Consider the following 27,560-nt stretch of genomic DNA (forward strand, 5'->3'; position numbering starts at 1 on the left):
GGTTCTGTTCTGTTCTGTTCTGTTCTGTTCTGTTCTGTTCTGTTCTATTCTATTCTATTCTATTCTATTCTATTCTATTCTATTTCTATTCTATTCTATTTCTATTCTATTCTATTTCTATTCTATTTCTATTCTATTCTAAATTCTCTCCTCTCACTCCCCCTGTGGTGCACCCTGCCGAAGAGCACCTCCTGCAGTTCTCAGAACTGCCACTGCCACACACATTGCTTTTCTCTAGGCTTCTGTATTTCAGATGTGAACCTCTCTGATAGAAACATGGAATTACACAGCGTGCCCTCCCACCCCCTGTTAAAAGTGTGCCATGCCTGTAAGAAACCCCTTCTCCTGAGTACATGCTAAGACACCAGTGCTTTGTAAGAACCCACTGTAGATACAGAAATTATTCGTTAGTAGAACTCAACATCTGAGTTTTATTACGCTCCATAAAATATACAGGACTCTTGGAAGTACTGAAAGAGTGCAGGTAAATACAGTGTTCAAGCAGCCACTAGTCCTATGTACATGCTCATTAAGTCTTCCAAAAACCCCCCCACCCAAATTAGCAAATGGATCAAAATACTGCCCCCTGCTCCCACGCCATCTCCAGGGGAAAAAAACCTCAGCAGGTAATGTACAGTATCATAAAGCTCTCCAGTTTCACCATACAAAAAGGCTAAAAAGGACATCTGAAAGCAGTTTGTAGTCATTTATTTGTAGGTCAGCAGGGGCCGCGCCGGGGCCCCTTGCGCGCAGCCACAGAGCTCACTCGGCAAGGGGCGGCCAAGAGTCAAAGCGGAGCCAAACCAAGCAGCCGCTCGTACCCCCCCGACAAACCTTGGGCTGGCTCCGCTCAGTTGTTCATTCTGCAGGCAGTTACAGAACCCCACAGCGGGCTGCCATACATTAAAACACCACCACCGAGATCACCTGGGCGAGGCTGAGCTGCCTCACAGGGACCTGCGACCGCCCTTGGTTTTCCCCACGGAGCACGACAACGAGAACACAGCTTTTCCCCACACACCAACACTGGACTCTTGTCCTCTAACAGGGAAACAGACTTGTAAACTCACTTCCCCCCCACCTCCCCTCCCTCCCCCCTCGGCCACCCCCACCCCCTTGTAACTCCAGGACTTAAACCCCAAACAATTCGCGAGGGGGATATACAACTTTTCACCTTACGTACATAAACCTGTGATGTAAGGAAGCGGACAAACGATTGCAAAGAACTCTCGGTCACGACAGGGTCATCAAGACATTTTGATTCTTTTTATGCAGTTTCATAGTGTGTTTTTAAATTAAAAAAAACAAAAACCAAAAACCCAACACATTAAAATGAAAAATCTCAATCCAAAGCCCCCACAGCTTAAAAGAATCTCAACCTGTGCAACGATTAACTCCTTCCCTTCCACATCGCCCACCCCCATTCCCTTGTTTGTTACACTGTACATTTTTGTCACCCTGACTTCACCTCGTTAGCTGGTTTCCTCTCAGGACTATAAAAGTAGGACTTCATTTGCATTTCACCTAAAAAGAAGAAAAGCCAAAGCTTCCAAGCAGGTCTGCTTTCTGTCGTGGTACATTGGAGAGCGTCGGAAGGCTTTTTGAATGATTAAAAGAACTCAAACCCAAAACATTTCAACCTTCCCTCTCCCCCTACCCCCCCCCCCCCCCAAAAAAATAATCAACATTTCAGACCAAATCTAAGCTTCTCTTCCAGAAGCAATTAAGGTTTGGTTGAACCAACTTCTCAAATAACCTATTCCAGTTTTCACACACACACACACACACACACACACACAAAAAAAAGGTACTGAATTAACCCAAAACAAAAATCTTTTTAAGTTATTTGGTCCTTTGGCAATTGGCAGCACAAACAATGCCTCCTGTACCAAAAACTCATTTATTGCCTTCAAAATGGTTTTTAGTTTTATTGGTGAGGTCTAAAGTCTAGCATCCTTCGTGTTGTACAACAGCGGTGGTCATTTACAGCAAGGAGGGTGCCCCCAGTCTGGCAGAAGTTACTCCTGGCACCAGCAGCAGGATGGTAGAACTCAGGTAAATAAAAAGAGCTTTGACATTCTTTTTTTCCCCCTTTCCTTTGCTGTTGTTATTTTTGTGTGTGCCGTGGAGTCCAAGTACTCGTTCAAGAACTTCTGCTTCTGCAAAACAGGCTCTTCAGACCCCTCCCAGAGTCTCACAGGGTTGGGTTTTTTTTTCTCCTTTTTATATGCAACCACAATAATTAAAAAAAAAACCCTTCTTCTCCAAGGTCTGTCCTCTTTTTGTGTTCAAACACTGACAGCTTTATGATAGCACAAGTCTGACCTTCCAGCATCAGGCTTCCACTCCAGGCCGACAAAACGTAGCTTCTAATAGGTCTCGGAATCGGAGTCATTGAGTTCGTCTTCTTCCGTGTATGGGTAGCCACCTTCCCTGCCAATGTTGTTGAAAGTACAGTAAGAGCTGTGGTCACTCCTCATGATTGGCAGGGAGTCGAAGGTGACAGTTTTTGAGGCGTTGGTGTAATGATTAATGGCATTGAATGTCAGGGAAGGTAAGGTGCTGCTCGCCGACACAGGCATCATGGTGGCCAGAATAAGAGCTAGGCAATCAGCCACGTCCTTATTGGGTGCGCAGGCCAGAGCTGGTGTGTAACCTGGGAAGTCAAAGAGAAACCCAAAACCTTCATTTAAAATAGAAGAGAGTGCAAACATTTCTCCAAGAGCATATAATCTTTCAGCTGCAAAAGTATGCCGCATCACTTAGTTCTGCACCACTTAAAGCCCCAACACACACGAAATGCGCCAGCCAATAGAACTGTTTCGCTTTTGGTTGCAAAACAAACCCACCCAGAAGGTAGTGAGCTTTGGAATCCAGATGGAATTGTTTTGTTAAGCACAGTCCAGACACTCTAGGCCAGAGAGAAAAGCCTGGATTTGAAAAAGGTGAGAAAGTCACCTGGCTGTGAAGAGACAACTAATGGCAGCTAACAGCGATGCAAGGAGGCATTCGCTAGAGAGCCACTGCAGAAACTACAGCTCAACGTGTTGAATATTTCTTCATCCCGAAGCCTCCACACAGCTGTTCACCACAGGCAGTTATTTTAGCAGGACTGCCCTGTCTCAGTAGGAAGCTTGCTACAGCCTCAGGAGCAGTGAGTTGAAAAGGCAGAGTACACAATGTCAACCAATCTATACTACAACATACAGTAATGTCAACTGTAAAGCTCTTGTCCAAGTTTTATTTGAGGGATATCAATTAAGAAATCCATAGGAGTTGGAGGAAACACCAGCTAGATCAGCAAGCCAAGTCTGCAGAGAAAAACTACACCTCTGAGTTGCCCAACTGGCCTGGCCAAGCTCCTTCTGCCAGGTAATGCTACTGTGGTAACTCCAAAATTGCAGGAGGTCGGTCAGGTCAGACCCTGCTTTGCAGTCAGGGTCCCACAGCTGTAAAATCTCTTCTGCCTAACTGTGGCTCTAATAATCCTCCAACATTTCTCCTGTTGCAGCTTGCCCCCTCCCTATGCACTTGAAATGCTGCAAATTCTCTTCAGTGAAGGTCTGCACATGGCTGCTGTCTTGGGCTTTAGTTTTAATCATTCATCAAGGCCCCTGAGGGTAGGTTTTGGCACAGGTGTCAGGGTGTGTCTACCATACCGAGCCACTGCCATCGGCAGTGACAACAGCAGCTCTAGAAGCACAAGTACGGCCACAGACCACAGCTAAGGCTGCTGCCAAGACCAAAGGAAGTTCCTTCTACTCAGCTCCAGGGTCACCTTGCAGCATCTCTTAGTGCATGCAGTAGATACACCTACGATAAGCTGAACAGGAAGACTCATCTTCAGGTACCTTTGGAAGCCTGAAGTCCTGCACTACCCCTACCCCACAACTTCAAGGTGTACAATATCCAGGTAAAAAGCACACAAGTAATTTTAAATCCTAGAGGGCTGTCTAAGACCTTAGGAATCCATGGAAACGAGGCCCACACTTGTCCTACCAGCAAGTGCTCCCCCTGCTAAGGAATCACCTATCCTGTAGGAGCAGATCCAGGTCAGGTGTTAGGCTAGAGCTCAGGAGCGGTTACCACGTTGCACGACCGCACAGTTTTAGACAAGTAGGCACATCATGGAAAATAACTGGAGCTAGAAATTAAGAGAACAGCAAGCAGGGGGGTGGGGACAGACAATCTTGCAGTTGAACTGTTATTTGCTCAGAACAGACCTTGTGCTTGATGCTTGGAACACAGTAAGACAACAGTCCCTGCCCAAAGGAGCACACAATCCGAGGAAACAGATAATTCAAGCGCAAAACGCACCAGCTGACCATGCGATAGGGCCGTGCAGAAGTGCAGCGCAGCAGATGTTGTCATTGTTAGTAAGGTACCACAGCACTTAAACACCTCAGAGTTAACAGTGACAGTCTGCAGAAGAGATACATTTTGAGAGTATTCAGAAGCACGGGCCAGAGCTTGCTAGGCTTGGACGAAGTCTGCATTTCAGGCACGTCAGGCAGAACAGAAGGCTCAGCATTGATACTCGAATGCACACAATTTAGTATCTACAGTTGCTGGAGATTGTACGAAGGCAAGATGACACAAAGTAAGTTTATTCGAGCTGGTCATACTCAACACCATTTCTTTCACTAACGTGATGTGGGGGAAAAAGCTCAAAAGAAGAAAAACGAGCAGTCAGGATCTACCTTTTGAGTGTCCCAGTTCATCATCAAAACATTAAAGGCCAACGTAAAGATTAAACAGATCACTTCCGTGAGAACCTCTCTAAAAACAGTGTCTATACAAATAGTTCATTGTGGATCTTAAGCTTCTGGCTTTCATTTACTTTCATTTCAGTTTTGTTCTTTGCTGTGGACACAGGAATGTGAACTACTTGCACCAGAAAAGACTGACATCTGCATCCTCCACCACTTGAGTAGTTTTGTCTCTATTATTTTAAAGCTAGAAGAACAAATTACATTTTTATGTCCCCTAGACAACTGCAAACCATCACTCATGCCATGGCAGCAACAGGTATAAATACTTTAACTGTTATCTTAATGAGATGTTGGTAAATGTACTAACCCCAATGAAATACTCTTACAGGGTTCTTGTATATGGTTTCATAGAATCATGGAACAGAATCATAGAATGGTTCAGGCCAGAAGGGGCCTCCAAAGCCCATCCAGTCCAACCTCCCCACACTCAGCAGGGACATCCCCGACTAGATCAGGCTGCCCAGGGCCTTGTCAAGCCTCACCTTGAATATCTCCAGGGATGGAGATTTAATCACCTCCCTGGGCAACCTGCTCCAGTGTTCCACCACCCTCACAGGAAAGAACTTCTTCCTAGCATCCAGTCTAAATCTGTTCTTCTCCAGCTTAAAGCCATAACCTGTACTTATATTTCTGCAAGCTTTCAAGGGGAAAAAAAGAAAAGAAATCACTATCTGCATTTATAGACAGGACAACAGAAGGCAAGTGAAACAGCTTCCTCACACAAGAGAAGAGAGCCTAACTGGAGGGCACAGACTTAAGACCAGGGCTCCCCCTGCCTATATGCAGCACTACTCTCTCTTCTGGGGCTTGATAGTTTCTGCGAAGCAGGCCACAGGAAAATCAAGAGGGTTATTTATGTGGTCAGTGCAAAGACAGTTCTTAAGATAACTGAATGAATGCTAGCTCTTGGGAAAAAGAAGAAAGTAATCTGAGGCATGAGTCATCTTGTGAGCATTTACAAGAAGAATCTGGAAGTCTCCAAAACAAACTAGAATGTGAGTAAAGGAAAGCTTGGAAAAGAACTAGACAATTTTTTAACCCCCCCCCACTCTCTGCTCTCCTTCCCCTCCCTCCCCATTCCCTTAAAGAAGAACTGTGAAAGAGAATGCCTCCTCTCACTACTGTGGTCCAGGCCAGAAGGGACCTCCAAAGCTCATCCAGTCCAACCTCCCTGCAGTCAGCAGGGACATCTCCAACTAGATCAGGCTGCCCAGGGCCTCACTGAGCCTCACCTTGAATATCTCCAGGGAGTATATGTGACAAATATGACAGCCAGCACTATGACATTCAGCTAGCCTAGTAAGTTACATAGTGGGGATAAAAAACCCAAACCAAGCCCCTACTTGTTAAGTTGGTTGAGTAACCAAAAATAAACCTCAGCTGGTGTCAAATTTAAGACAGGTAAACTGCTATTCATCAGAATTTTTGTAGGTGAGAGTGATGGCAATGTTTCACCAAGACAGGTGGGGAAACATGGGAAAAACACAGAGAGACTTGAGGGGAACTGATAACAGAACTCAGGATGAACCCCTCAGCAGGACCTCTTTTGGGAAGTCGTCTAGACAGTTCATTTGCTGGTTTAGTTGCATTTAATCTTTTGAGAACTAAGAGGATTGCCCCCCTAGCCCCCCAAAATATTAGTTCTAAAAGTAACCTCACCACATGAAGACATGTTCTGTAACAAAAGCAGCATAACTTCAAAACTGGCATTTATAAAGTGACATGCTAAGAACTGGAGCACTGATAGGTTTTCTTTCAAAGCTCATGACTTGCTGTAGCCCAGATACAGCAGCAGAGGACTAGTAAGTAGTTCTCTGCAGATACAAATAGAGACTGATTGTAAAAAGGGGTCAGTGCAGCCTTTACAGCAAGGCACAACTTCAGAGACACAAAGGAGATCACCACTCCATACCAGCTGAGGCTCTGATGGTTACATGTTCTACATCTCAAGACACACTTCCTGTAAATTTCCAACTACAGCTTTACCTCCAGTTTCATCTAATTCCACTGGGAATGCCAAGCCTGCATGGCAGATGACTGTACTCATGAGCTCTGCTAAGGTAGGAGGACGTCAGTGTTGTGATGCCAAATATTACAGTGGCCAATTCTTCAGCCTGCTTGGCTAAACAGTTAGCTTCCATCCCACAGAGCAAGAGCCTTGCAAGCCTTTCTAATAAAAGGAAAAGCAAAGTTTCTCCTGTATTTTTTATTATAGATAAATATAATCTTTTTAATTATAAAGATAGTAATTTATTAGAAATAAATATGATTTATTAGAAATAAATAGTATAATAATGTATTAGAACTAGAGATAATAATGTATTAGAACTAGATATAATAATGTATTAGAACTAGATATAATAATGTATTAGAACTAAATATAATAATGTATTAGAACTAGATATAATAATGTATTAGAACTAAATATAATAATGTATTAGAACTAAGTATAATAATGTATTAGAACTAAATATAATAATGTATTAGAACTAAGTATAATAATGTATTAGAACTAAGTATAATAATGTATTAGAACTAAATAGCATAATAATTTATTAGAAATAAATATAAGATTTTATTGGAAATAAAAATAATAATGTCTTATTTTATGAGAAATATAGTATGTTTTATTTCATTAGAAATAAGTATATGGCTTGTTTGGGTTTTTTTTTCCTTTAGAGATGCTTAGATTCTACCAGTAAATGCTAAAATCAAAGACAAGCAGACCTAAGGCAGAACCTGGCTCTCACTACTGCCAGTTTTCCCATTTAATATAAAAGGCAGGCTATGGAAATCAAGAGGACTTGCAAAACAGGTTTAGCAAGCCTGCTGACAGGCTAACACTCCTAAGAGTTAAGCAAATGTAGAGTGACAGGTGAAATAGATGGAAAGTTTCTCTTGCTCTCTCAGAACTCAAAGTATTTATTACTTTGCACACACTGTGCTTCAAGCTGGCAGATTCACCCAACAGGAAGAGACTTAATTACGAATACTCTCAAGATTGCTTAACATTTTATAACCAAAGTAACTGCTATTAGAAAGACAAGAACCACAGTAAGGAACAAGATTAGGCAGCACTCAGAGTTGCTTTCAAATGGAAACATGAACAGAATTTTATCATGCTGCAGTTAGGCTGCCAGAGAACTCTGAATTCAACCCAATTGTTTTTCTCTGTTAAGTCAAAGGGCCACGCTAACAAAAGACATGAAAAGCCCACCAAATACAAACACCCCCAGGTGACATACTTGTGATGAGAAACAGAAACCAAAAAGCTATGTTTTCCAAAGTTGTAATTTTAGAGAGCTTCCTTTAGCAGCTACCCCTGCCCCCTGTTTTAGGTAAGGAATAATCTTTCAGTCACCCATGGCACTTTAAGCAGTCTGACTTGAGAAACATACAGAGCGTGTCACAATAGACATCAAGGCAGGAAAAACTTTCCAAAGTGCAAATAAATTTAGAGCTATTAATTAGGCACATTCCTTCTGGAAAGAGCAAACAACAAAAGCCCAAACAGCCAGCTCCACCTCCCAGCTACTGCTTTCACTTAAGGAACACTAGACTATAGCATAAAAGCAGCAGCTCTTGTGTTTCGCAAAGCACAGCTTCAGAGGACCACAGATGTCTCAGATGAAAATATGTCAGTAAGAAGTCAGTAGATCTAATTCTCTTTTGTTTGTACAAGGTATAGGATTTATTCTCTGTGACAATGCAGTTGCTTTTTCTTACTCCAATGTGCCAAAACCCACTACAGAGCCAGAAGCTTGAGACCAGTAAATGAGATCTGCAATTTGTCCTTGCTCTTCACTACTAACACCAAGGTACTTACCGTGACAAAAGGAACGGCAATTCAACCCAGCTTCTTAACAGCTGGAAGTTGTATTTTACTTGGAGCATTGTGTTTTTATGACCTTTTCAATGTATGCCAAAGCTAGCATATTTAGAGGGTATACATTATAAAAGTACAGCTGTAAACCAAACAGTTCTATGTTGTGACCTGAACAGTTCTAAAGTGTCACTCTCCTTACAGTTCTGCTGCTCTGCTGAGATGACTTCACTAACACGCTTTGGTTTTTATTGGGGAAACCTACTGCAAGGCTCGTAGGAAATTACCAAAGACATTGCTTTAGGGTGAGCTGAGTTTAAAAACAGTTAACTGATGGGGAAACAAAGTTAAACTTTCCTTACCATTTTCATCTACAGCAAGCACACTTGCTCCCTTCCCTAAAAGCTCTTGAACTACAACCGTTAGTCCATTCCGAGCAGCAACATGCAGAGGCCTGTGAAGACAAGGAAACTCTTTTACAAACCTCAGAACAAGATACTGAGTAAGACAGGTAGCTTGCACCCAGTTAAATGGCTATTGAAGTACTGAGAATTGTATGTTATCTACACAGTACATAAATATTGCAAGTGGAATAATTAAAATAACAGCAAACCTCTTGCTGCCAAGAAACTGCACAGCAACTGTCATGCACTTTCTTTTTTATGGCACCACGCACTGGCAGGGATCATCACACCACCAGGAGCAGAAGTCCCATTATTGCAGATATTATTGCATCTAAATGCTTATAGGAGGTAACAATCACAGCATTATTTCAGTTGGAAAAGATCACTGAGTCCAACTGTGGACCTGACACCACCGTGACGAATGTAGAGAAGCACTTCAGCACTTTCTTTATGGCACCACACACTGGCAGTGATCATTACACCACCAGGAGCAGAATGGGAGTCAGATATTATTGCATCTAAATGCTCATAGGGGATAACAATCATGACATTATTTCAGTTGGAAGAGATCACTGAGTCCAACCGTGGACCTGCCACCACCATGACAAACGCAGAGAAGCACTTCATCACTCTGCCTGTTAGAAGCCACTGTATTCCACTGTGACTAGAGAAGAAAAACAATAGCTTACAGTGTGATGCATGAAGCAAGAAAAACAGATTTATTTTTTATGTCAAAAGCTCCAGCTATTAACTATAGCTGTGTTTTGCAGTGACTTCACCTACCAAGGAAAGTGTAGGTTTACCTCAAATATTCTAGTCCTAGCTTCTCCCAATGCAACAGTTTTTCACAACTGGTTCATGGAGGTGTGAGGATGTACCTATTTTTCTGCATGACATCTCCTGATCAGAATATGAGCCAGGACATGTGGGTGGAATTACATGAGCCTGTGGCAGCATACTTTCCCATTCCTATTCCCATCTCTGTTCCCATTTTGCTTTCCCTTCTCTCAAGACATTCCTGCTTCAAGCCAGAAATGAAGCAATCAGATTGCCCTTTCCTGCTTTCTAATTATTTCATGCTGCCTGAGGTGCACCATGGTGAGCAGCAAGAGCAGAGGAAAATTTGTTTACTATCTTAACTCCTTAGAATCATAGAATTGTTAGGGTTGGAAGGGACCTCAAGGATCATCTAGTTCCAAACCCCTTGCCATGAGCAGGGACACCTCACACTACATCAGGTTGATGCAGAGCCCCATCCAGCCTGGCCTTAAAAACTTCAATGGATGGGGCTTCTACCACCTTCCCAGGCAACCTGTTCCTGATGTTCAAGCAGATCCCTGGGAATAGTTGGAAGTAGTGTGGGGGTTTGAACTTGATAGATTCCAGAAAGGATGTAAGGCTAGCAAAATATGTGGGTTGCTTACAAGTTCTGGTGTTTGGGTTTTTCCCCCCTAAATGGTCTCCAACAGCATTATTAAAGCAGTTTAACAATTGATGTACATAACTCAGCCTCACATCGAGTGTTAAACATTGTCTATACCACATTCTTTAAAGGGAAAAACCCATAAATACAGAAGAGTAATTTCAATAGGCCAACCTGACACATATTCCCCAGTATTGGTTTGCAGGTAATCTCAGTGGGTTGCAGTAATTCCACACCAGATACCCTGATTCACACAATGTAAGATTTATTTATCAACCCTTTCGCTCAGCTAAACAGAGAATTTCAAGTATGACCAACACATCACTTCAAGTCAGATCAACTCTTGACACCTATTAAGCAATTAAATCTCAGTCAATTTGGAAAACAAATTCTGAGGAAGATTCCTCTTCATGAGCAGGATCCACACCAAAACTCATCTGTAAAACATACTCACTGCTGATACCTACGTTTGCAAGGCTGCATTGGTGGCATTGATGAGGTTTCTATCTGTAATCTTCTCCAGTATTAACAAGGCACTAGTTTCATGACCCTAAGTATAAAACAAATGCATGTCATGTAACAAATACTCTTCAAAAACTGCTTTGAATGCCTCTCAAAGTAAGGAGTCAATATTTGCAAACAGTGCTTGATAACACAAAGCTCAGCAACGGGAAGTCAGACTATGCACACACCTTGCTGCAAGCCAAATGGAGTGCGGTGTTCTTAGAACTGTCTTGCAAAGTCAGATCAGCTTTAGCACTGCTAACCAGCACCTCTGGGGAAACAAAGATCTGTATTAACTAAAAGCATATTCCTTAAAGTCTTAATGGCTTACACTTGTGTGAAGTGAAGACATCATTTTGACAAAATACATCTCCAAGAACAGTAAACTCTAAGGCAACTTTACCCATAGTAAGATTATCAAGCAGAAATACATCAAGCTTTCTCTTTACCAACTGTATTTGTCTGTCCATTTTCTGCAGCCATCATTAAAGGTGTTTTCCCAGAAGAATCTACAGCATTTACTTGAGCATTGTGACTGAGCAGAAGCTGTAGACACTCAACGTGATCTGTAAAAGCTGCTGCATGAAGAGGAGTTCTACAACAGATCAAAAGACAATATGGCCATGTTCAGCTGTGCTTTCTACTGTATTCAAAGAGGCATCCTGACTGTAAACCTGCAGATACAAGTCTGAGCAGTCCCTCCCACTGATCCCTTGAAACCAGCTGGAGCTGTGACTGCTGCCTTCAGAAAGTCACCTTCCAGTTTCAAGTAATTCCCTCTATGCAGTTTACAACAGAGAAACAATGGGATTCAGAAGAGAAGAAAATAGCTACAAAATATTACCCACAACGTGATGCAATTTAAAACATCCCCAGAACTGCCTATTTAATAAAGCCAACTCAGGTTTACTGAATCAGCTTTTCAAAAGGCTAAATGTCTAGCAAAGAATAATAATCAAAGATGAAAAACAGAGGGAAGGGGGAATTAGGTTTAGTAATCACAAACACCACATTACTGTAGATAGACACTGCTACATTATAAACGTTCTTCCACTCTGCATTTCCACTCTTACCTTCCCTTTGAATCTGTTGAATTTACAATCCCAGCACCTAGTGTATCAATTAACATTTCTGCAGCACCTTCATTGTCATTTATCCTACAATGAATTAGAGAGACTGTTATTTACAGAATGATAAAGCTTTTGTTAAGCACAGCAAGAAAAAAATCTTTGAAGAATAGTTTTGTACTTCCTTACACAGCACAATGCAATGGACTGAAAGAATTCCCTTCCATTTTCTGGAAAACTTCCTGTTCCAGGAGGAGCTCTACACAGCTGTCATGACCTAAAGTAAAGGTAGAAGTTAGGTGCTAAAAAAAAGGGAAAAGGTCTGTTCATAGATTACAAACCCCTCCCCCCTCATCCATCTAACTCAGATAAAGCAATATTTTGTTTTAAAGTTTCAAAACCACTATTTAATAGGGTTTAAGAACTAAGAGGTTGCTAGAAGCCTGAAAAACCAAACTGACATTTAAAACACTGAAAACTTTCAGAAATTCAGGGGGATCTCATGCTGTCTGAAGAACTGTGGTAGTTTAGGCTGGGTGCCTTCTGCTGCTGCCACGTAAGACAAACCTCCGGTGCCCCAAGGGTCCAGCCCAGTGGGTGGACACAGGAAGCTGTGTATTTCATTCCCATAATGTCCTGCTCCCTATAAATCCATCAGCAAGGTCTCACACTTCCTAAGAAGTCCCCAGCTTTCTTGTAGGCCTCCTTCAGATACTGGAAGGCCACACTAAGGTCTCCTCGGAGCCTTCTCTTCTCCAGACTGAACAGCCCCAACTGCCTCAGTCTGTCCTCATAGGAGAGGTGCTCCAGCCCTCTGATCATCCTCGTGGCCCATCTCTGGACATGCTCCAGCATGTCCAGATCCCTCCTGTAATAAGGGCTCCAGAACTGGACACAGTACTCCAGGTGGGGTCTCACCAGAGCAAAGTAGAGGGGGACAATCACCTCCCTCGACCTGCTGGCTGTGCTTCTCTTGATGCAGCCCAGGATGTGATTGGCTTTCTGGGCTGCAAGTGCACACTGGTGGCTCATGTTGAGCTCCTCACCCACCAGCACCCCCAAGTCCTTTTCTTCAGGGCTGCCCTCAAGCCAGTTGCTGCCCAGCCTGTATCAGTGCTTGGGATTGCCCTGACTTGATGATAGTAAAAGTCTTTTTCAACAAAAGCAATTCTGTGATGAACAAACACACACATTGTAAAGTATCTTACCATTATAGCAGGCCCAGTGCAGCGATGTGTAGCCATGATTGTCTGCTACTGCCGGTACTGCCTCGGCAGATGTAGCTGACTGCAGGAGAGCTCCTAGAACACCTATGTGTCCACATGCAGCTGACAAGTGTATAGGGGTTCTCCCCCTACAGTCTCGTAACAACGACTTAGCACCATGTTGAAGCAAAGCTTCCACACACTCCTCATGCCCAGTGACTGCCTGCCAGGGAGAGGAAATAGCGAGTTTGCAGATATTGCTGTATTTAAGCCAAGGTGTGTAGCTAAAACAAGCAAACCTCAGGCCATTTCTTACATTTTTAAGTAACAACAAAATAAGCACAGTTGTTATTTTGATCCCTGGACATGGCTATCCTGCTGGAAAAAGAGCTATGCATTGTAATATTGTTGGCAACAATTTCTTGGAATGACACCTGCAGGAGTGCAAATCTCTAGGGCTCATTCAGTTCTCTGATCTGGCAAAGACTACTGAAGAAAAACCAACCCCAAAACACTGGCATACAGCACGCACACTTCTCTTCTTCCCAGTAACACTACCACCTCATAACAAAAAGCTGTGCTCTGGGACCTCTCCAGTCAACACTTCACAGCATAAGACAACCAAAAAGACTCTCTGGAAGTCTAAAATAACTCTGAGGGTACACAGCAAACAGGCCACAGCGAGCCTTTGGAAAGCAACCACAAGGACAAAAACGAAGAATGGCAAGCTAATAGTGAGACATTCATTAACTCTAGACACTGTGCCTGTATTTCAAATCAGTATGTACAAACCTGACAGGAGAGAAGAAGAATGTTTTCTTACCCCTCTGTGTAATGCTGTCCTCCCCCACTTATCTTTGGCATCTACATTTGCTCCTTTGTTAAGGAGTGAATAAACGCAGTCGGTGTGCCCGTTGAGAACAGACAGCATCAGAGGAGTCCTAAGCAGAGAGCGAGAAAGTATAACCTTCATGGAAATGCAATATGCCAGCACTCAGCTGAACTAGAACAACCACTGCCCCTCTGAAGAATGCTGGTAAAATGTACACCATCAATGGTCTTCTCCAGCACTACTTTCATACTGAGTATGCCACTCATATTTGCCTTTTTTTAGATTCAAGCAAAATAATTCAATATCCCCTAATTCAGAAGCCCAGATTAAGTTACTAGAATTGTGGGGGGGGTTTTGGCACCTGGGCAAAAAGATGCATTTTAGTTTCCTCCCAACTCAACAAGAACATTTTTCAATGCCAGCATTACCCTGACTGCAAAATACACAGTCACATTTGCCCTAGCTGAAATGTCATCTCCCTTTCCAAGTGATAAACTACAAATCAAAGTATTTGTGGTGGGTTGAAGAGCACAAAGTTGCATTGTTTAAACTCACTGTCCATTTCCATCTTGAATGTCCACTGCATTCTGTGGTTCTGCATTTCCTATCAACAGCCTTAAGCATTCCGAGTGACCGTTCGTAGCTGTAAAACAAACAAACCAGAAGTTGCACCTTAACTGCCTTGGAGTACACAGCTCAGACAGAATCAGATGATCACAGGAGGTTAGGGGTTGGAAGGGACCTGCAGAGATCATTGAGCCCAACCCCGCTGTGAGAGCAGGGCCAGCACAGGTCACACAGGAATGCATCCAGCTGGGTCTGGAAAGCCTCCAGAGGAGGAGACTCCATAACCTCCCTGGGCAGCCTGTTCCAGCGCTCTGTGACCCTCACAGTAAAGAAGTTCCTCCTCATGCTGAGGTGGAACCTCCTGTGCTGTAGTTTCTATCCATTGCCCCTTGTCCTATCCCAGGGTGCAAGTGAGCAGAGCCTGTCCCTCTTGACACCCAGCCCTCAGAAACATTGATTAAATCCCCTCTCAGTCTTCTCTTCTCCAGACTAAACAGGCCCAGGGCTCTCAGCCTCTCCTCACAGGGCAGTGCTCCAGTTCCTTAATCACCCTTGTAGCCCTCTGTTGGGCTCTCTCCAGTATGTCCCTGTCCCTCCTGCACTGGGGAGCCCAAAACTGGATGCAATATTCCAGATGAGGTCTCACCAGGGCAGAGTAGAGGGAGAGGGGAACTTCCCTTGATCTGCTGGATACACTCCTGTCAAATGCACCCCAGGAATGGTAACTTGTTGAGACTAAAGCCCATTAGCATGAGAACCCACTGTATAGTGTGTTCCCATTGCTGCAACTTACATTAAAAACCGAAACTATGAATGCTAGACAATTCTATCACCGATCAGGCACTCAGGTGTACAGCATTAGAAGCAACTGATTCAAACTGTCAGTTGCCAAGGCACTTGGGGTTTTTTTATATATAAATGAGATTGCACACATTAACCATAATTAGTATATATGCTTATACAACACCCACATGAAGAATTAAATACAGTAATTAGCATAGTGTTTTGCTTGTTTTAAGGCCCATACCTAGTCACTCACAAACTGATTTTGCTATCAAATGCAGCATGTGCCTAGTTATGAAATAAGAACTGAAATCACATTTAGAAAGAGGGGAAGGAAATGTAATGCACAGAAGTAATTAACCAAGCAGTTCAGAAAAAAGAGAAAGGAGAGAAGTGGAAAATTGAGAAATCACAGTTAAATGGAACTCATGAAAGAAAAATGATTGCTTGTTGGAGGGGAAATTATTTCTGCCATACAGCTGGGCTGTATTCAGTCCACATCAGGACAGAGACAATTCATGCTTCTGTAGCTAACAGAAACACTAATAGAAGTTAGGAGCAGCTAAACCAAATAGAAGGATACAGCTTGTATTCATGGGTAACAAATCAAGTGATCCAAATGACAGTGTGTTGCACATAATGCTCTTTTTACTGCGACATTTCGAGAGCACTGGAACTATAAAGGTGCATTTCAATCAGCCCATTTCCAAATGGGGGGGGGAAAAACCATAAGCATGTAGTATGGATACTAAAGTTACAGAAGAATTCTTGGAAACAGAGAGAAAATACTGCCAAGGACTACTGTTACTTGGAATACACTTGAGTCATTTAAATCCTTGGCAAAAGCACAAGGTTTTGTTGTCTCATCTCAAGCCGACAAAACTCTCCAAGACTCCAGTCGTTTTGAGAAGTATTTTACTGCCAGCACAATCTAAATCTGGGCCTACAGTTTGGGCTGCATGAAAGATGAGGAGAGAAACAGTAATGTGTCAGTGACACCTGTCCAGCAGAGCTAGCCTAGCTAGTTGAATGAAGAAGCTCAATACACCCTTCCTTGAGCTGCAATTATTTATGGGTTAATACTGGATTCTATCTACAAATACTCTGTTGCAACTTTTTCACCATAGCATTGGGTACTGCATCCAGTGCTGGAGCCCCTATTACAAAAAGGAGGTGCTGGAATGTGTCCAGGGAAGGACCATGAGGATGATCAGAGGGCTGGAGCACCTCTGCTATGAGGACAGACTGAGGCAGCTGGGGCTGTTCAGTCTGGAGAAAAGAAGGTTCCAAGGAGACCTTATTGTGGCCATCCAGTGTCTGAAAGGGGTCCTACAAGAAAGCTGGGGAGAGACTTTTTAGGGTGTCAGGTAGTGACAGGACTAGGGGGAATAGAACATAACTAGAAATGGGTAGATTCAGATGGGATGTTGGGAAGAAGTTGGGAAGTTCTTCCCCATGAGGGTGGTGAGACACTGGCACAGGTTGCCCAGGGAGGTGGTAGAAGCCTCATCCCTGGAGGGTTTTAAGGCCAGGCTGGATGTGTCTCTGAGCAACCTGATGTAGTGTGAGGTGTCCCTGCCCATGGCAGTGGGGTTGGAAGTCGATGATCCTTGAAGTCCCTTCCAACCCTGACAATTCTATCATTCTATATACCTTAAAAAATCACTATCTATCCCTAAGTACTTTCTCAGAACATTAATGATAGAGACTTCTAAACACAAGCCAGAATTTCAGGGGTTAGCAGCTAGCACATACCTGCAGCATGTATCGGGGTCCTCTTTACAACATAATCTTTCACCAGAATTGATGCTCCCTGATTAATGAGCACATCCACACATTCCACATGTCCCTTAAAGGCAGCAAGATCCAGTGGTGTCCTTCCATTATTATTCCTCACATCAAGGTCCAGTAGGGACTGTACCAACACTTCCAGAGCTTGATGGTGGCCATGATAGGCCTACAAGAATAAGAAAATTCTTCAGTTTTCCCATCCTTCCCATTTTTCCCTTTCTTACCAGGATCACAAAAATGAAGCTGTTCAGACAGTAGTTCTGTTTTAGCATATGGAAGAGCTACTGAAGCAGCATGTAAGTAGTTCAAATGGTTAAAATTAATTTAAGCCCTCCCTCCCCCCCTTTCAGCAGGAAAGCTGGTGTGTGGTTTTTTCTCCTCCATTTCATCTTTTCAGTCAGATACTGAACTTACTGTCAGAAAAAAACAGTCTATCTCCAGCTGTTCTAACTACCAGTATTTCATTGCTTTATGGTATAGCTACAACATCCTCAGGTTATTTCAAGTGAGGAGCATGTGCAAACACACATTCCTTTTTTTTCCCCAGTGAAATACTTGAAAATAAAAAGAGCCAGTAAGAATCCTAAGTAAATAGAACACAGTACAAATACCTACAGTTCATGTAACTAGCAAACCAGAAAGGACTTAGGGGATGCAACAGCTATCAGAATGGATATACAAGGATAAAAAAAAGTAGAGAGAATACTCTGTAGGTCTGTGAAGACAAACTGCCAAATGTTAGTAATGAAAAGAATTATCTACAACTATGATTTTAATTTCCATAATAAACTTTAAACAACTACTCATGGATACATAACCTCTGCCCCCAGACTGCTTTCACTTGCCAGTATTAAAGATTGCTTCCACTATTAAAGATTACTTTTGTACTTTGAATACATATACACACATACACACTGCATGAGACAAAGTACAGGTGGCTTTACCATAGCCCAAAGTCCACTGAAAAGATGAAGGCTACATGTTGAGAGGCTTACTCTGCATTTTGAGTGTGTTGGTGGACTTTCATCAGGTTTTCTCCTACACTACTCTGTGCAAATCTCTCTCACGCTAAAGAATGATGAGGGCAAAATGATGGTGCTGATTCAAAAAAGGTCACCATTTCTTACAGAAGAAGGCTTCTAATAGTTTTACTACTATAAATTATAACCAAAAACTTAGAGGATTCCAAATAAAAGCTTCTCCTTGAACCAAGTTTCAAGAGAAATGCAAAAGATGCCCTGCATAGCTCACTCAGGAGTATTAGTACATATTTTTGTGTTTCAATTATTGTTATTGACCTGATCTTAAGAAGTCCAAAATATCAACAATTAGATGAGCTGTCGTCACTACAGAATGAAATACTTACAGCTAAATGCAGGGGACTTATAGGTGCTCTGTTGTCTGAGTCGTTCAGCATGTCAGTACCTGACGTTTCCATTAGCTTAGCAGAGAGAGAAAGCCAGAGTGAGTGCAAAACCCCCTCACCTTCAAAAACATTCAGCAGTAATTGCTACAGTTCCCAGTATACACAGATTTGAAAACAAAGGAAGAAGAACAGGAATAACCCAGGATTACAGTTTCCTTGGAAATTCACATTCTCCTTCAGCTTTTGAAGAGTTTGAGTTTGCAGTGTCTGCAAACTCTCCCTCCATATCCATCTCCTAAGCACAGCTCAATGTTGTGTAACAACACAATAATTAGATGAGAAACTCATCTAGAATTACTGTGTTTCCCAAGGCAGCCATATGAAACAGATGAAATGCATATAAAGAGATGACAAGAACAAGTGACAACAGCTGTAGTAGGTAAAAAAGAGCCCAAACTAACAACTAAATAAACAATGCAAGCAACAAAACCCAGGCAACAAAGCAACAAGAAACCCCCCAAAAACAAACAGGAAAGCATTTAGAATAGGTGAAAAGTCCACAAGAAAACAACATGAAAAGCCAGAAGGCAAGGACTGAGTTTTCAGAACAGAAGAACACCTTTGAAAAGAATAAACCACAAAAAGGCACAAGCATTATCAAATGGGATCATATCATCTATGTATGTACATGTCTGCTGCATTTTAGTTGCCATGTTAGAGTTAGTACACCAGTAGTATTAAAACAAAGTGTTTGAGGAACACCAAATACATTTACATCACTAAGTTTTCAGCATCAGAGTCTGATAACATGGTCAGATGAAAGTGGGGGGGGGGGGGGAATAGGCTAAAATACAGTTTTCTCTTTTAACATTTGAAATGGCAATTAAATTTAGATTGGAATGGCAACTAAATAATACAGCTGTGCAGGGAAAAAAAAAAATTGAAGGAATCTAAAAACTAAGGAGTGTTTTTAAAATGACTAATGTTCCCTTTTGCTGTCCAGAAGTACTTTAAAAATGAGAATGCACACTTACAACATCCAGGGGCGTTTCGCTTGCAATCTGCAATTAAAAACATTCAGCATTCATCTTTGAACACATTTGAATACAAAAGGGCAGTCTGGATAAAAAGACTAAGTTGTACAACACAAGGAAGATGGAAAAAAAAATAGCATGCCAAATAACATACACATTTTTGCAAGCTACCTGAGGCTTTGTCATCTAAACTTCTACTGTGTGGCTGTTAGTTACTGCTACTAGACGAACTACTCTGAAAGGCACCCTTACTTCACAGGTTTTCCTTACATTGTAATTTGCTCCTTCAGATGACATTTGTGAGATTTCTTAATTCTTAGGGGGATAACCTATGGCTACTGTACTACAGCCATGAGCATTACAGTCTTTGTTATGAAACAGAGCAAAACTAATATTCCATCTCCAGACAGACTGAGAGAGTTGGGGCTGTTCAGTCTGGAGAAGAGAAGGCTCCGAGGAGACCTTATTGTGGCTTTCCAATATCTGAAAGGGGCTACAAGGAAGCTGGGGAGGGACTTCTTAGGGTGTCAGGCAGTGATAGGACTGGGAGGAATGGAACAAAAATAGCAATGGGGAGATTCAGATTGGATGTTAGGAAGAAGTTCTTCCCCATGAGGGTGGTGAGACGCTGGAACAGGCTGCCCAGGGAGGTGGTAGAAGCCTCATCCCTGGAGGTTTTTAAGGCCAGGCTGGCTGTGTCTCTGAGCACCCTGATGTATTCTGAGGAGTCCCTGCCCGTGGCAGGGGGGTTGGAACTAGATGATCCTTGAAGTCCCTTCCAACCCTGACAATTCTATGATTCTATGATCCTCAACCAGCTGTCTCTATCTCAGAATGTATTATCTTCTTAAGCCAGCACCTTAGCTACTCATCTTGCCTCTGTTTTAAGACTACCAGTTCCTTAAATATTTATCCTCAGAGGGGCTGAAACCTACTGGTGGCCTAGTTTACAGGTGAAGAATCAAGGTAGATCTGCACCACAGATGCTCTCTGTAAGAGCAGCTGTTACAGCTTTCATTTGTGATGGGTTTTCTTACCAGTTCCAGACATAAGCGGTGACCGTAAGCAGCTGAATAATGAACCGCGTTGTATCCTTGTTTGTCTCGGATCCCTGGATTGGCATCGTTTCTTAGCAGGTATTCCAGGCACCTAGTTAAATTAACACATGCAACCATGTATCCAAATGTTGAATTTCAACTTTAAGTGATACATTGCTCCAATCCAATTATTAAGCAGAACAGAGCACACAGGAATCGCAGACCTAATGTATGATATTGGCTAGGACTAGAGAACATCTAACCCGTTACACCGAGCGCTCAGGTCAGTCACAAAACTTCCAAACTGACAGCATCCTTCTGTGCAGACACCATGCATCCTCTGAAATATCTGACTTGGTTAAGACTAGTATTTCATGGGTATTCTCCTCCTGGCTGATACAGTTAGCTTTGTTAGTATAAATGGTTATTACTTTGGTGTGTTTGTCTGTATCAGTACACTCTCCTCTACTTAATATGGAAGAGAACCACCAGCCAAGTTCTTCATTGTATGCATCCAAGAGTCACACACATACACACTTCCAACAACAGACACTCATTTACTGCTTTATTTATTTAATAAACACACTTAATTGTTAGCAGACTTCTAGGCTCACAAATTTGAGGCAAAACATGTTCAGCACACTTTCAACCAAAGACATTCAGCCAGGAGGATGAATACCAGGGTATATTAAAGTCAGTGCTGTCTCTCTGTTTATCTTAAACAGAATCCATGCATGCACACTGAACAATTCCAACCAGTAAACCTATTTATTCATACTTTTCTGTTGTCTGTAATTTCAGAAACATTTCAAAGTCACCATCATGACCTTGAACTTGCTGGTGAAACCACTTGGTTTCTTGAAGTTTACCACAGAATGCTATCCCTTCTTCTCTCTGGGATTATGAAATACTTCTTTATCAGTTAAACAAAATGCATGTGAAGCCAAAAAAGTAGATTATCTTTTCAAATCCAGTTTGGAATCTTTCTGCCTTAGCACAGTTTATCTGAGGGCCTAACAGGTTACCATTATCAGTAGTGATAAATGGGATAGTTGGATGCACTGACAATATGCCATTGGGTTGCCACTGAGATCTCCTAGAATATTGTTTGGTAGAAAGTTAAAGGAAATGTTAACATTTGTAGTTGCCTGATACAGCTATGCTGTGATAGTATGTGGAAAAACTTGCAGCAGAATGCAGCAGACTTAAATTAGGGAGGAAAGAATCCTAACATGACCTCTGATCAACATCATTATGTGTAGACACTTCATCATTCAAAACCCTGGAGAACATTCAAACCTTGGAAAAATACAGGCAGAAATCCTCCATAAGCAGCCACCTCCTGAGGGAAGACAGCATGACCCTGCCACATCACAATTCTCTAAGTTCTTTCAAGAAAAGGCCTGGACTCAGCAGATGGAACAGCGCAAGTTCATCATCTGAATGAGATCCAGTACCAGCTGTGATGAAATGGAAACACATTTCCACACATAGCTTTACTGGGTCAAGGGCAAGGGGCAAAAAGCTACAAGAAAAAACATGTGCAAGGAAGCATCTAATTACAAAGTACTCTGCCTCATTACACAGTTGAAAGGAACAGGAGCAATACCAAGGTGCACTCTCACGTTCATCATTTTGTGCCCAGCACAGAGGAGAGCAGGACTTCAGTAGGTAGTGAAAAAGGTAAAAATTCTCCAATTTTAAACACTAACATGTGAAACACAGTATGTCAGCAACTTCACTGGCTCAATGTACCTAATAAAAAGCTACCTGAAAGCACATCCATATTTTTAGCCAGATGATACGTGCTTTATTTGCCCAGTGGACAGATGCCTGTATTTCATTAATGGCAACTGTGCTTTTGTGTACTTGAACTGAAATGGAATGAGGTTTCTGAGAATCCAAAACCAAGTCCATTTGTCCCACTGAGAATTACTGTCCTTCAAATGCATTTTTTTTTTCTGTCTAATCATCTAAATTTCTTTGCTAAGGTTAATCAATGGTTTTGCATTAGCATGTGTGGCTCATAAATAAATGCTAAACATCATTGGCCTTGGCTACTTACATTTCTATTTGAATCAATGATTTTGTATTAACATGCATGGCTCATTAACAAATGTTAAACATCATTGGCCTTGACTATTTAAATTGCTACATTTGTGTGCTTTCTATACTTGGGTGCTCTCAAACCCCACAATACACTGAATACACTGCTGGAAGCAAAGTTCACTAAAAATCCTTGAGTGCCCATTCTCTCCAATGAAAAAGGAATCATTATCTTTGCCATTTCTTCTCATTCAGAAAAGATATTCACTTTGCATCTTTTGCATACTTAAGTGTCCTCAGCAGGACAATCCTCTTTAAGAGGAGATTAATCAAACTTTCTGAAAGTTCACACAAATTAATTTCCCATTCATCTGTTGGTCTGTTTCTATGTTATTGCTATTTAATAGACAGAAGTGTAGCTTTTTCTCTCCATAAGATGCTGCTTAGTTTATCTCATTCTGCAATCCTGCTTGCATCTCTAGCCTCTCAAAATGAGGCTTCCTGATGTTTGCTCCAGATCAGAAGACACATTTCCAAATAGGAACAAACCAGAAGATAAATGCCTGAACAAAGACTATAAAATAAATATCAGTGGAATTTCTATACAGATAATTTTCTGACACCCCCCCCACCCCCCAACCTTTATATTCCAATTCAGTAATCATTTTTAGCTTCATTTCCATCTTGAATAGGAGCTGAGTAGTACTGGTTTTCCAGCTGTTACTAATCATCTTGCTACACCAATATAAAAAGCTTCTCCTTAGGCCATTCTGCTTTGTAGCTTCTGTTCCAGAGAGCCAACTCTTAATCAGCAAGGCAATATCAAGTAGCTTCCAGAAATGACTCTTGGAGTTCCCTCCCAAAGTTCTGCAGCATTGCCATCACCATTCTTACTTCTGCCTTTTATAAGACAGATGGCAAAACGATGTCATCTGAAGAACCATTATAGTTTGGAGGTTTTCAGAGCAACTGTGAAGCTAAAATTAATCCTGGCTCAACTTGTGAGAGGGCAATTAAAGCAAAATTATCTCAGCAGACTCCAGTAGGAATTGAAAGCATTTCTAACAAGCCACAATTCAATTTTGAGATTTGGCTTTAAAATAAAAAGGGCACACACTTTAAATATCAGTTAAATGGCCAAAGCATTCTTTATTTATCCTTCAGAACCCAATCTGTAAGTTATATGCCACCTTATTCCTACTGCTATCTCACCTTTTAAAAGGTGCTGCATTAAAGCAGGCTGATATGGCAGTAAGCAGTATTCATTTCCAGAGAAGGTGCCACTGCATGCATTTAAATGCAGTGCTGCACACCAGCTGCTTCTGACCTGTGCATGTGAGTGTGTGCAAATGCAAGGGGCACTCTTCTCATGTCTCCTCAACATTCACCATGTGTGGAGCTTCAGTAAATTCATCAGTTTTGTGCTATCCACATAATCTTTCCAAGGAAGTATTTAAGCCATTAATAGACTGTATTAAATATAACCATTAGTTAAAAAACAAACATGCACAAAAAGTATTTCTGGTTTGATCAAAGTGTCTGGGTGCATTTCATTAATAAAGTAATAATTAATGAAAGGGCAACTACTTCACACAAATTTGCTATCACAAAAATAAGTGGTGGAGTTGTAACACCAATGATAAATAATTTAATCAAACACCAGATGGATAAAGCACCTCAACTTAAAACACCAACTTCATTTCTATTCTGTCTTAAGCCTACTGTTGTCTAGTTTTACAGTGTATTTCTGACTAGCTACACAGCACTCAACATTAAAAACCCTTCATAAAACACCCTAGACTTCATCAGAATTTGATTTTTAAGCTACAAAATGACCCTTCACTGCTCACAGCTGCCATTAACAGCCACCACAAAAGATACTGGCTCGACCACTAAACAGCAGGTGGGATTAAACATTCTATTCCAAATGAATTCCTGAATGAGGACACCTATATTATAGGACACAAAAGTCACAGTACATTTTACTTTGTTACCTAAAGTATTCAAAATACAATGAACAACCCCACTGTCAAGTTTCAACTTGAAAAATACAGAGAAAACAAAAAGCCTCTGGCAAATATGCAGGAAAAGCTAGGCAGAGCTTACACAAATATCACAGCCCAAACATTTCTAAGGAGAAAAGTCTTTAGTACAAAGCATGCCACTTACTTTCCATCTGTGTCTGATGCAGCTGCATAGTGCAGAGGTGTACAACCCCTCTCATCAAGGTCATTCACACTTGCTCCAGATCCCACAAGGGCAAACAGGCACTGATAATTACAATTGGCAGCAGCATAATGGAGTGGAGTTCTTTAGTACACATTTAAATGAAAAGTACAATGGTAAATAACAGCAAAATAATGTTATCTATAGAGAAAAAGTAAATAAAATGAATCTTAAATCCTCCTTACATTTTTTAAACAATTTTTGGTGGTGAAGAAGGCGTTATTGTATCATTAAACAGGGGGCCATTTAATAATGCAGAGCAGTATCTAGAGGCTCTACTTGCCAGCCCAAATATGCACAAAGTTTGTATTGAGTGAAGTTTGATATGAATTTTCTCTTGAGTAAACATATAGAGAAAAAATAATCAAGATTACATTAGAATAGAATAGAATAAACCAGGTTGGAAGAGACTTCAAGATCATCGTGTCCAACCTATCATCCAACATCACCTAATCAACTAATGCAACCAAGCACCCTATCAAGTCTCCTCCTGAACACCTCCAGTGATGGTGACTCCACCACCTCCTTGGGCAGCCCATTCCAATGGGCAATCACTCTCTCTGTGTAGAACTTCCTCCTAACCTCCAGCCTAAACCTCCCCTGGTGCAGCCTAGACTGTGTCCTCTTGTTCTGGTATTGGTAGCCTGGGAGAAGAGACCAACCTCTGCCTGTCTACAACCTCCCTTAAGGTAGTTGTAGAAGGCAATAAGGTCACCCCTGAGTCTCTGCCTCTCCAGGCTAAGCAACCCCAGCTCCCTCAGCCTCTCCTCATAGGGCTTGTGCTCCAAGCCCCTCACCAACTTTGTTGCCCTTCTCTGGACAAGCTTCAGCAAGTCAACATCCTTCCTAAACTGAGGAGCCCTATTAAGCCACAAGGAAAACTATGGACAGATCTAAGAACTGCAGAGCAGCTAAACAAGGTCAAAACCCATGAAAATTAACAAGTCAAGATATTCAACAAACAGATCAATGTTTTGTCTAAGAGGCAAGCTTGACTTGTTAATTTTTAACCATACTAATATAGCAGAGGTAATGTGGAAGGAAACTTCAAACACTGCACCTTGTTTCCTTACCACAAAACCATGAAATACTGACGTGTCGTTTCAGAGGACACTTTGTCCAGCTTCAAATACCTAATTCTCCAAATAAACCAGTTCAAATAGAATTTCAGATGTATTAAGATGAGTCAGAGTTTAAGTTTCTATTTTTAAAGAGGTTGCTACTATAAATACCTCAATTTTCAGGAGATTGTCAGGCACCTCAAAGTATCCTGCCTCTTCCCTCTCTCTCAAAATTACTTTTCCCCCATTTCTCTTCATTTTGTACTATTTTAGTCTTTTCCCTCTCCTGAAATGACCTTTGGAGGATGGCAGGAGGGTTGGAACTAGATGATCCTTGAGGTCCCTTCCAACCCTAACAATTCCATGATTCTGTGAAATAACTGCTTTGTGTAACACACATTTAACACCAAACCGAACCAAGAAACCCACAACTTTCATTGACAAAATGTCTGACAAAGAGTTGTTCCTTTCTCAGGAAAGGATGGACGTGCTATTTAAAGCAAACTATAACTTTGGATCCATAACAGTTTCTTCATGTCCTACTCCTGCCATTCCCATCCTGGAAAAATCACATTTTCCATGATGTGATGTGAGATTTTACACCAGTACAGATCAGGCGTTCCGAACTTAAATAATCCCACACTAAAAATAGAAAACAATATCATTCCCCAAGAGCTCACAGCATGAACAAGGAAACAGAAAAGGGTACATACAATGAAAGGAAAAAAGTGAAGCATTTAGCATAAAATAATGGTGGGTTGGTGTTTGTTTTTTTTCAACAACAAAGATTAGAAACAGCAACAGATTTCTACGTGTGACTAATACATTATCTGGAAAACATCATGTCTGTCCTTGGATTGGAGCAACTTAAACTCTTTAGAGCTTTTATAAGCTAAAAAGGTTCATAAAAATCAGTCAAATATGGAACTCAGTCTCTATTAACAAAAACTAAACACCTACTTAACAGAACACAGACTATGTTTGTGATTTTGGATAACATATGCTGAAGCATGGCTTATGAGAGACACGGCATCCGAAAGACATCCTTAACTCACCACCAAGACTTGCCCACAGAGAAACAGGCTAATCCTGTAACCCTTTCAACAGCCTTTTACAATGCTGAAATTTAGAATGACTTACCTCCCAAATCTGTCCTTTTTGTTGAAGTCTGCACCAGTATTTAGCAGAAGATTTAGGCACTCCAAATTCCTATTGAATTAACGCAGTATTATTTGTGATTGCAAACGTTGTATCCTTAATACTGGCCTCTGCAGGTATCAGAGCTGCTACACATACACATCTCAAACCTTATTTCCAACTCAACCACAATTTTTGATAAATATATTTATTTGATTAATGTATCTGGTGTAGGTGATCCTGCTCTGGCAGGGGGGTTGGGCTAGATGATCTTTTGAGGTCCCTTCCAGCCCTTAACATACTGTGACTGGTTTTTTAACATAACACATTTCCTAAGCGCAGAACCAGACCAGGAAAAGAACACTGGTTATTTGAAGTCCACATAGAGAAATTTCACTGTTGTGAAATGGCATGCACAAAAGCACACAAACATTAACCTAGTTTAATAAACATTTCTATTCTTTAAAGCAAACAAACATTAA

At 41.6% G+C, this 27,560-nt stretch overlaps 1 protein-coding gene across 1 annotated transcript in view; it reads right to left on the bottom strand.

Moving 5' to 3' along the window:
* Window positions 1–2,156: 2,156 nt before the first annotated feature.
* The window catches only part of ANKRD28 (ankyrin repeat domain 28), an 84,318-nt gene continuing 58,914 nt past the window's right edge, over window positions 2,157–27,560 (bottom strand). The window contains exons 13-28 of the mRNA XM_009908599.2: window positions 27,082–27,150; window positions 24,824–24,964; window positions 20,609–20,720; window positions 19,572–19,598; window positions 18,538–18,612; window positions 17,136–17,337; window positions 14,586–14,673; window positions 14,022–14,139; window positions 13,202–13,421; window positions 12,183–12,270; window positions 12,000–12,083; window positions 11,376–11,521; window positions 11,115–11,197; window positions 10,890–10,972; window positions 8,958–9,049; window positions 2,157–2,656 (exon numbers count right to left, since the gene is read on the bottom strand). Of these exons, the coding sequence (XP_009906901.2) occupies window positions 2,370–2,656; window positions 8,958–9,049; window positions 10,890–10,972; window positions 11,115–11,197; window positions 11,376–11,521; window positions 12,000–12,083; window positions 12,183–12,270; window positions 13,202–13,421; window positions 14,022–14,139; window positions 14,586–14,673; window positions 17,136–17,337; window positions 18,538–18,612; window positions 19,572–19,598; window positions 20,609–20,720; window positions 24,824–24,964; window positions 27,082–27,150 (1,915 nt within the window). The 3' untranslated portion in view covers window positions 2,157–2,369. The remainder of the gene's footprint in view (window positions 2,657–8,957; window positions 9,050–10,889; window positions 10,973–11,114; window positions 11,198–11,375; window positions 11,522–11,999; window positions 12,084–12,182; window positions 12,271–13,201; window positions 13,422–14,021; window positions 14,140–14,585; window positions 14,674–17,135; window positions 17,338–18,537; window positions 18,613–19,571; window positions 19,599–20,608; window positions 20,721–24,823; window positions 24,965–27,081; window positions 27,151–27,560) is intronic.

This window comes from Dryobates pubescens, chromosome 4 (genome assembly GCF_014839835.1).
Source record: "Dryobates pubescens isolate bDryPub1 chromosome 4, bDryPub1.pri, whole genome shotgun sequence".
NCBI lineage: Eukaryota > Metazoa > Chordata > Aves > Piciformes > Picidae > Dryobates > Dryobates pubescens.